Below are 11,556 nucleotides of genomic sequence, written 5' to 3'. Positions count from 1 at the left end.
TCAAGTCACACCCTCCCTCAAGTCAAGCGCATGTATGTTGAGGAGCCTGAACTTGTGATGACATGAATCGAACAGCTTGGGACTCAATGCTTTAGTCAGGATATCTGCAGCTTGTTCGGCAGACTTAATGGGCAGTAGCTTGATCACTTGTTCCTTGGTTTTGTCGCGGACAATGTGACAATCCGCTTCTATATACTTTGTTCTCTCGTGAAACACTGAATTTGCAGCTATGTATAATGCTGCCTGGCTGTCGCAGTAGATGGCTATTGGCTTTATTTGTGGAAATTTGAGGTCATTCATGATGAAGCGTATCCACTGGGCTTCACATGTTGCTGCCGCGAGAGCCCTGTACTCAGCTTCTGCTGATGATCTGGTCACATTTTGCTTCTTGCTCTTCCATGCTATCAAACTTGTTCCTAGGAAGAAGCAATAGCCCGTCACTAACCTTCTCGAGTCGGGACATGCAGCCCAATCACTATCCGAATATCCAATTACTTCAAGATCTGACTTGGTGGAGAAAAATAGGCCTTGTGCTAGGGAGGATTTCAAGTACCTCAGTACTCTTAGGCCAGCTTCGAAGTGTTTATCAGTGGGGCATTCCAGAAATTGACTCAACTTGCCGACGGCATAGCTGATTTCGGGTCTTGTGTTTGCTAAGTAGAGTAGGCGCCCAATTAGTCTTCGATATTCAGTGTTGGTCTTCAACCTTGTTCCTGTGGATTTTGATAGTTGCCTGGAGTAATCCATTGGAGTTGTGGCACTCTTGGTAGCCAGCATACCATAGTCTTCAAGTAGTTCAAGGCAATATTTGCGTTGGTACATTGCGATTCCCTCCCTGTTTCTGGCAAACTCGATGCCTAAGAAGTATTTAAGCTCACCAATGTCCTTGATCTGGAACAATTTGTGCAAGTGATCCTTAACAGCCTGAATCTCAACCATACAATTTCCTGCCAAGACGAGGTCATCTACATATACAAGTAAAGCAGTGAAGGAGTTACTAGAATCCTTGGTGAAGAGACAGTCATCATGTTTCGATTGATGGTACCCAAGACCGATCAGAATGGTGGCAAGTTTGGTGTGCCACTGTCTACTTGCTTGTTTTAAACCATAAAGGGACCGTGTGAGTTTGCAGACCAAAGTAGAATCATCAACCTTAAGGCCTGGTGGTACCTTCATATACACATCTTCAGGGAGATCGCCATGGAGGAAGGCCGTATTGACATCAAGTTGATGAACGATCCAATCTCTTGTGGCTGCAACAGCGAGAAGGATTTTGAGTGTGTTCATTTTAACTACAGGCCTGAACGTATCGAAGTAGTCATGGCCAGGGACTTGGGTGAAACCTTTTGCAACGAGACGCGCCTTGTACCTCTCAACGCTTCCATCAGCTTTGAGTTTAGTTTTGAATACCCATTTGCAGCCGATCACGCGTTTCCCTTTCGGCAGAGTAGTAAGGAACCAAGTGTTGTTTTTCTCTAGAGCTTCAAGTTCTGCATTAATGGCCTGCTGCCAGCAAGGATACACAATTGCCTCTTGATAGGTTTTTGGTTCTTCGATAGTAGAAAGTGCTAAGGATAGGTTTCTGTGTGACGATGACAGTGACTCGTAGGATAAGACATCACTTAGTGGATATTTGCATTGGGTTGCAGGAGCTTAAGATGATTGGCAAGCTGGTCCTGTGTTCAATAGGGAGCAATGAAATTCCTTTAAGTAAGAGGGGGGTCTCCGTTCTCTTGAGGATTGCCTAATAGGCCCAGCAGGCAGTGTAGTGTTCTGATGTGGTGCAACAGTGTGTGATGCAGGTTGAAATTCATGTTGTGATGATGAATGGTTATGTGATAATGTGTGTGAAGGGGAACTCGAAGCTGTGTGAGAAGATGCACATGGTGTATTATTGGATGGGAAGTGAGTGATTTTGTGAGTGAGAGTGAATGCTTGAGTCAAAAGGATCTATGAATTGATGAATATGATTTTCTGATGCTGATGTAAAATTAGAGGTGTCATGAGTAATTGAATGAAAAGGAAAAATGTGCTCATAGAACTCAACATCTCTAGAAAGGAACATTTCTCTAGTCTTTAGATCATAGAGAAGATAACCTTTGACTCCTTGCTTATGTCCCAAAAAAACACATTTTCTGGCTCTTGAATCAAGCTTTTTTCGATGAGCTGCAGTGGTGGTCGCATAAGCAAGACAGCCAAATACTCGAAAGTAGTTAATATCTGGTAGTTTGTTATATAGAATTTGGTATGGGGACTTATCTTTCAAAACTGTGCTGGGAATCCTGTTGATTATATGAATGGCTTGAGCACTTGCATAATTCCAAAAACACTTTGGAATGTTTGCTTGAAACATGAGTGCTCGAGTCACTTCTAGTATGTGTTGATGTTTTCTCTCAACAATATCATTTTGTTGAGGAGTTTCAACACAACTAGTTTGGTGGATAATGCCCATGGCCTCATAATATGATTGCATTTGGAACTCTAATCCATTATCAGTTCGTATCTTTTTAATTGTTTTGTTGAACTGAGTTTGGATTAGTGTCACAAAGCTCTTGATCAAGTCTCTGACTTCAGACTTTAATTTCATAAAAAAAAAGCCATGTATATCTGCTTTTATCATCTACAATTGTAAGGAAGTATTGATGACCAGCAGTGGATAAGTGATTAATGGGTCCCCATATATCTAAGTGAATCAAATCAAAAATATTTTATGCCTTTGACAAACTATGTCCAAATGTCAATCGTTTTTGTTTTGAGAAATGACATGAGTCACATGGTTTATTACAATGTGGGTTTTCTATGCAACCATAATTTTTTTGCATTACAACAATTTTATTCTTTGGTAAATGACCTAGTCTACAATGCCAGATGTTATTATGCAATTGTGTGGTGTCCCTTTTGCTGTGGTTGTGTGTGATGAGTGCTGCTGCTGGTACCTTATTAGTTGACCGAGTTGGAGTTAAGTTCTCAAAAGCATATAGCCCTCTTCTTTGTTCATCTTGACCAATCATCTTCCTGGAAGAGCAATCCTGAATCTTGCAGCAAACACCATTAAAAACAAATTCACAGTGAATGGAACTAGTTAGTTTAGAAACTGAAATCAAATTGAACTTAAATTCTGGAATGAAAAGGACATTGTTAAGAAAGAATGACTCTGAGAAAACTATGGTTCCTGCTATTGAGGTGTTTGTACGGGTTCTATCTGGAAGTTTGACAGTGATTGGATCAACATGATAATATGATTGAAAAACATCTAAAGAGAATGACACATGGTGTGTGGCCCCTGAGTCTATCACCCAGGCATTGCTGCTAAACACATTGAGAGACATTACAAAAGCTATACCTTGGTTAGATGGGAGTGATACCACTTGGTTTGTTGTACCTATCATCTTTTGGATTTGTTGTGCATCTGATTGCTGCAGCAGAGACAGTAGTGTGCGTTTTTGCTCTAGGGTAAACTCTAGCTCAGCCTTACTTTCCTCTCCAATGGCGCTGCTGTCTGTGTCAGGATTCTCTTCAGCAGCTAAATTGTTGATGAAGCTTGTTCCACCTTGTTTGAGATGAGGTGGCATTCCGTGTTTCTTGTAACATACATCAACCAAGTGGCCAGTCTTACCACAATATGAACAATGTTTGGAAGGTGCTCTCCCTCTTCCTCTGCCAGCTCCTCTGCTATGCCCCCTTCCTCTATTTGCTTGAGGAGTGTTGCTTGAAGCGCTCATGAGGGTTTTAGCATCAAATACAGGTTCAGTCTGATTTATTTGCCTTTCTTGCTGAAGTAGCATGGAGAAGGCTTGGTCAATCTTTGGCATTGGCTTCATCAACATGACTTGTGATTTCACATGAGAGTAAGCTTCATTCAATCCTTTCAGGAATCGTACCACATAGGCATCTTCTTTGTACTTTCTGACAATCTCCAGACCACATGCACAGTTAGTTGCTGCACACGTTACACAAGGAGGTATAGGTGGCAGATTTTCAAGTTCTTCCCAAATTTCCTTCAATTTGGTGAAGTATTTTGTGACAGAGAGTTCACCCTGCTTGATTGTTCTTAGTTCATCATCAAGTTTGGCCATCTTGAATATATCCCCTTGACTATACCGGTGTTTTAGGTCTCGCCACAAATCTGCTGCAACATCGTGCCATATCACACTTTGAGCAATTTCTGGACTTAATGCCAAGGTTATCCAAGAAACAACGATATTGTTACATCTATCCCATGTTTCATACAGTAAATCATTCTCATCTGGTTTTGCAATTGAACCATCAACAAATTTTACCTTATTTTTTGACCTCAACGCTCTCCACATTGCTCTTTCCCAACTGTGGTAGTTTGAGGATGTCAAGGCTGTAGCGATCAAAGGAGATCCTGGACTTTTACCAGGATGCAGGTAGTACGGGCTCAATGGATCTGTGAGATGACTCATGTTGTTCCTTGCTTGCTGAGACTGCATGATGTTGAATTGATTCATCATACTCGCGAAGGTGTGCATGTCCATGTTTGGAAGCTCGTTTCTCTGATCTGACGCTATATGTATGAGTGAATCTTTTAGCGTTCAAGATTCAGAACTTTTTCTCTAAACTCGTTGATCGGAAAATAATTGTTAACATCGGGAAGACCGGAAATTTGCTAAGCTCATTGTAATCTCATCAATCTCTATTGTGTGAGTGAAGAGAGGAGGAAGAATTGGGTAGAAACGAAGAGGAGAAGTTGTAGGTTGAAGAATTTGGGGAAGAATCAGAGGAAATTGAATCAAGAATTAAGGTTCAAGGGTTCGAAACAGGAATTTGAGATCGAAATCATGAATGAGGGACTGAATCGATTACAGTCAGGAATCGAGAGATCTAGGATTTGAAGCAAGAAATTGGACTTGTGGTCTCGAATGAGAATTTGATTTGATGCGTTAATCACCTCTCCCTTGCTGTTCGTTCGAATCTACTCAACCTTCAGATTTCAGCCTCACGCTCACCGCACCATGTGAAAGGTGAGTTCAAGCTGTATCTAAAGGGAATGATTCAAGAATCAGTGGAGCGTGGGGAGAACGTTTTTCTGCACATTCCTTTTGAGAGAATTTGCAGAAATCAAATTGGTGACTGAATTGTATCTTTCAGTTATAGATTTTTCTATTTATACATCAGTTTTAAGAAGGCTAACTGGCTAATCATAAATAGAACGAGCTAATGCTAAAAAGCTAACTAATTCTAACAAATTTAAAGCAGTGCTAACTAACTTGCTAACTAATCTAATCTAATCCAATCAGGCAAGTTATCAAGTCACATAAACACCCAGTTACATAGAAAACTGAGGTCTAAAAACTAATTCTTGCCCTTACATTTGCTTTGGACTTCAATGTAAGTCCGTCCTTGCCGCATTAATATTTGTTTGAATCCCGTTATGTAACCACCAAGGATTTTACCAACTTCTACCAATTCTTGTTTATGATGGTATTTAATGGAAGGATTTTTGTGGATGTGTTTAATAAAAATATATTTTTTATGATTGTATTTAATAAAAGTGTCTTTGTGAATGTATTTCCTAAATATATCTCTTTATACATATATCTTTTAGTAGATGTGTCTTTTATATTAATTATTGTTGACAATAAATTAGCAGGTAGTATATTGATACTTTATATTTTTCTTTTTTTTTTTGTTTAGCTCATCATACAATTATTATGATATTTGAGTTAATTAATGAGATCGAGTTAGGATTTAAGATAATATAAAATAACTAAATATCCCCCTACCCCCTCCCCAAAAGAAAAAGACATTTTTATCCCTTTTTAGTGTTAAAAAGGTCATTTATTTGGGCTTAAGGACTAGGCTAATAACACCATATATTTTTTATCAAATTCTTGATTAAGAGGACAAAAACTAGCAAAAAACAAAAAAACAAAAAAAAAAATTGCATATAGAGTATTATTAGTAGAAGTGTAAAACCAAAACCTGAAACATTTGTAATTAATTAAAAAAAGATTTAATACAGCAAAAGACAAAAAGAAAGATGAGGTTGAGATGAGAGTCAATGGTGCCTAGGGTCAGGACCTCCAGGACTAAGTCTATCAATGTCGAAGTTGTTTGGAAATTTGATGAGGCTTTGTTTCACTAAACTCTCTCTCAGTTGCTGCGATTTCTTCATGAATTCCATGAACCCCTTTGATGTGTTCTTCTTATTCCTCTCCACCTGTGGCAGTGCACGACTTTCACACTTGTTCGGAATAAGTAATAATAATAAGAATAATAACAGAACAAGCCATGCATACAAGTGCTTTGTGTTTGCCATCTTAAACATTCAATTCGGTGCTTCCAAATGAATATCCAGCTATATGCTTTTATATACCTACACTCTGCCTCCCAACTCTCAATTTTTTAATGTGTGTATAATTCATCATCTTGCTGCTTTTGTGTCTATCCATTTATATATTTGCAACTTTTTTTTTTTTTTAAGGATGCCATCGTCATTATCTATCTATACTATATTAAATGATTGTTTTATTGTTACTTTATGTCCAATCTTGACATCATCATACATACTAATTAATTACCCGGATAGATATATATTATTCATTTCTTCTAGTTTTTTCCCTCACATTTTTATTTGTGAAATCACACATACTAAAACTGATAAAGTGGATCCGAGGCAGATATTCTGAATCTTAGAATCTTAGACCATGTGTTTCTCTTTGATTAACTAATAACCTAATATCAATTTGGGTTCACGGCTAAAATTTAGCTATCTATTCTTATTAATTTCCAACATATATTCTTGTTAAGTCTCGACAAAGTTTTTAGATATTTTATAAGTACGAGACGTTAAACTGATTTTTGAAATTGAGCTAGATTTATTTAATTTTAATTTCAACATAATATCAAATTTTATTTAATTGATTGTTGTTAGACTATCCATTTATAAATATCTACGTTCATAATTCTCTAAATAGTTTATAAATATAAGATAATTCTTATCTCTTAAATTAATTTTTAAAATTGAGTTAAACCTTTTTAATCTAAATTCTAATAATTTTTTACAAGATAAATATAATTAAAATGATCTCTTATTATATACATGTGTTAAATATAGTTAGAGAAGTATTATTAAAATATTTTGATAAAAATCACTATATGATTATTGGATGAGGGTAAATGAACTTAATTATCATGATGATGGTGTATATATATTCAACATACTGCATCGTTCTTCTTTCACAAAATTAAAGTACTTGATGTTTTTAGACTAAAATTAAAAAATTTAAACATTTTTTTTTAAAATCGTTCAGTATAAGTTGACGGAGGCCACTCAGATAAACACGCTTAAAACGTCTTTTTTTAAAGATGTTTTCATATTGTGTTTTAATTGGTTTCTGTATAATTTATTCGGTGTTCCTCATCACATATTATTAAATTCCTCAAAAGATTTTCTTTCCAAAAACACTAAAAAATATTTAATTTGGACTAAAACAAAAAAAAGTAATAGATTAACTATTAGATTTTTTTAAAAGATTATTTACATAAAAAATATATCACATTCATAAAAATATATATATATATATATAAAACAAGCTCAAGCGTTTAAAAAATTTTATAAATAAAAAAAATAATTAATTTATATTCGTACAATATATAAAATAATTACTATATTATTATTATATTATAGATTAAGATTCACTAATTTAATTTTTTTTATTTTTAATATAAGTATTAGAAATAAATAAAATTTTTATAATTAAATGTAGTGTAACAAAATATATATAATATTAATTAGTTCTTAAAAATTTTAAAAAAATAGTTTCTCATTTTAGTAAAATAACTATTTATTAAAGTAGACAAATTAATTATTTTTTTCTCATATACGGTTTTTTTAAGACATAAAAGCAATTAATTAGGACATTGGTTAAGATAATTAAAGTCACTATTTCATTAAATTTTTAATTTAAAGAAAAATTCTAGTTAATTTTGGTATAGAAATTTCGAATTTAAAAATATTGATAAAAATTATGTTGAATTTTGATTTATTTGATTTTCATTTAAATTAATCACTACATAAGTTAAAGTTCTGTTTTAAAGTTATATTCGAGCTTTAATCTGATTTTTAAAGTTTCAATTTACTTAGTTTGATTTTTTAACTTAGGTATCTGTGACTCATATTAGGGTTTTAAGTGTTTAGTTGAAAATAAAAAATAAGGTAAAAAAATTTCAATTGTCACATCAAATAGTCGCTAGAATGTATAATGTAGCAGTCGTTAGTCCATTTCAGCATGTCGTTAACGATTTTGTAAGACAGTGACAAAAATAAGATTAGGAACCAATGTGAGTCATAACTATTAAGTTGGGAGACATAATTGTTAGAACTGATTAGGAACCAATTGGGAGACATAATTTGTTATTGCTTGATTAGGAACCAATTGTGAGTCATAACTATTAAATTGAGTAAATCGAAATTTTTGAAATTAGATTGAAATATAATTGTTAGAACTGAACCAGTGATCGAACCGATCAAGCTACTGGTTTACTGGTTTATTGGTTCAACTGATAAATCACTGGTTGAACCGATAAAACTGATCTCACGTAAATATAAAATATAAAATAGTTAAAAACTTAAAATTAAAATTTGAAATGCATATCTTCACTAACATTTTATGAAGAATCAAGTCTCAACTTCTAAAAATAACTAATATAAAAAAAACCATAAAATTTTAATACTACAATAGTATCTTATTTTGACACAATAAAAAAATAATTAATTCACAAAGCCTATCATCTAACTATAATATCAGTAGATTTTAACACTAACATCAAAACAAATAACCTTAATCACAATACTAGCAATAAAATAGATCAAGTAAATTAATAAATTTTTAGTGAAATTTATATTTATATTAATAATGGTATATAATTAAAATATAATTAATTTTAAAAATAGAAAAAACAAAAATTAAATTAAATTAGATATTTATTTATACTATATAATTAGTATTTGTCAAATATAGCACTTAGAAGTGCAATGGCTAAGTGGCAAGTAGAGGTTATTTTTGCTCTAAGGTTCTTGGTTCGAGACCTTGTGGAGACATTTTAAAATTTTTTTCAAGCAGACCAGTTTGCACCGGTTCTTACCGGTTCACACCGATTTTATTCCTTAAACGGTCCAAAGAGTAAACCGAACTGGACTATAATCCAGTTCTAGTCCAGTTCACTAGTTTTTTGGTCGAACCAACCGATCCAGTTCGATTTTTACAACTATGGATATAATAATGGTAATTAAGTTGACCATTCAGTTGTTTTAATGGTAATTAAAATCTAATAATAATTTATAATAAAAGAAACATTCTTTTGCAACAATGAACCTATAGTAATAGTTAGGGGTGTTCATAGATTAGATCATATCCATATAAATCCACAGTATTTATCCGTATCTGATCTGTAATTTGAGAATGTGATCTGATCTGTAAGATGATCGAATTGGATCGAATCGGATCCACACTCTAATCAGATAGAAGTAAATATGTTTAAAAAAGTAAACAAAAAAAATTATTGACTTTTTTTTATAAAAATAAAATTTTTTTATATTTTTTATTTTATGGATATATTTGATATCTGATCCAAACATAAAAAGTGCGAATATCGAATTTGATCTAATGAGTTTAGTGCGGATTGGATCGAAATTTCAGCCATATCCCATCTGTAAACACCTCTAGCAATAATAACTAAAAAATTATAATGATTATATTTTTAACTAAGAGGAAGTGCAAAAAAAAAGTACTAAATACAAGAACATTTAATCAAATATTAAAAAATTTTACTTTAAAACATACCGTTGGACTTTTTTTGCTCATAATAATAATAATAATAATAATAATAATAATAATAATAATAATAATAATAATAATATGATAATTGCTTTGTATATCACACAAATATAAACGTTTTTTTTTTCTATGATCTTAAGAAAGGTTTTCTAAGTCTCTAACTTTGTTGTCGATTTTTGTAGTGTTAGCTCTCATATTATCAATTTGATTCATATATAATTCGGATGATAAATTATTTGGTGACGTGCTTTCTTTTTTACTGTGATATACTTGTTTTATTATTATTATTATTATTATTATTATTATTATTATTATTATTATTATTATTATTATTATTATTATTATTATTATTATTATTATTATGTACATTAAAAAATAACAGGCCAAATTATTGCCATAACATAATAGAAGTATGGAAGTTTATCATTCTTCTCTAATGGAGGAAACAAAATTCTTTTCAATAATTTATTTAACGTTTAGTAGAATAAAAATAAATTTTATTAGAATAAATTTTAGTATGAGTTTAATATTTTTATTCATCATAAAATATTTATAGAATTACTCGTAGATAAATTTTGGAAAAAAGAAAAAAAACCATGAATTTTAATTTTATTTTTAAATAAACTTTATTTTTAATTTTAAAATAAATTTTATTTTTATTTTTTAATAATATTAATTTTTTACCGTATATAATTATTCAATTATTTTTTAATCATATATAAATAAATTACTCTTAATAAGACTTTTTTGTGTTATTCAATTATCTTTTTTTAAAAAATAATTAATTATTAAAATAATTAAATTTTTCACAACAAAAATAATAAAAATTATGAATGAAAAAAATTAACCATCCTGATACTTTTTTGTATTTTTATTCATATTTTAATTATAAACATAAATATAATTTAATTATATTATTTATGAAATGTGACTATAGATGTAGATAAAATTTAGTTATATTACTTATATATAGTTTTATTGTATTGTATTACTTATAAAGTTAGATTATAATTATGACAATAGAATTGTTCTTGTATTTTTATATGTGTGACTAATTGGTGGTGTTAAAACATTACTCTTAATTATAAATAAGGTTTATAATTTAAAAAATCAAAGACTCAATTAAAAAGATACGAAAAAAATGATGTTAAAATATTCTAACTCTTTAAAATAAAAATATTCGAAATTTAATTAAAAATTATTTAAAATTTAAACTCAATAAAAATTTATATTCAATGTATTTTGTATTAAATATATTTAATAACCTATTATATCATATTATATCATATTGGTTGAAATTAGTTTTTATAATGTTAATTTTTTAATAACACTTTATTAGAAAAAACCATCTTTTTAGAATTTTTTAAAAACTAATTAATATTATATATATTTTATTACAATATATCTTGTTATAAAAAAATTATTTATTTTTAATGCTTATATTAAAAATAAAAACAAAATTTAAATTAGTAAATTTTAATCTATAATATAATAATAATATAGTAATTATTTTATATATTATACGAATAAAAATTAATTATTTTTTTATTTATAAATTTTTTTAAGAGCTTATATATATATATATATATATATATATATTGATGAATGTGATATATTTTTTTATGTAAATAATCTTTTAAAAAAAATATAATAGTTAATTTATTATCTTTTTTGTTTTAGTCCAAATTAAATATTTTTTATTGTTTTTGGAAAGAAAATCTTTTGAGGAATTTAATAATATGTGATGAGGAAC

The 11,556-nt window shown here is 30.6% G+C and overlaps 1 protein-coding gene across 1 annotated transcript; it reads right to left on the bottom strand.

Moving 5' to 3' along the window:
- Positions 1-4,499, bottom strand: LOC148547254 (uncharacterized). Its single transcript, XM_088495360.1, has 2 exons — positions 2,937-4,499; positions 1-1,506 (listed from the first exon to the last, which is right to left on the bottom strand). Exons 1-2 carry the CDS (start codon positions 4,497-4,499, stop codon positions 1-3), a joined length of 3,069 nt encoding a protein of 1,022 aa, XP_088351486.1.
- Between the last annotated feature and the right edge of the window lie 7,057 nt (positions 4,500-11,556).

Source organism: Arachis ipaensis, chromosome B8 (genome assembly GCF_059453495.1).
Source record: "Arachis ipaensis isolate K30076 ecotype BB chromosome B8, ASM5945349v1, whole genome shotgun sequence".
In the NCBI taxonomy this organism is placed as follows: Eukaryota; Viridiplantae; Streptophyta; class Magnoliopsida; order Fabales; family Fabaceae; genus Arachis; species Arachis ipaensis.
Note: the sequence above shows the minus strand (reverse complement) of the source record. Positions and strands in the feature narration are given on the sequence as shown.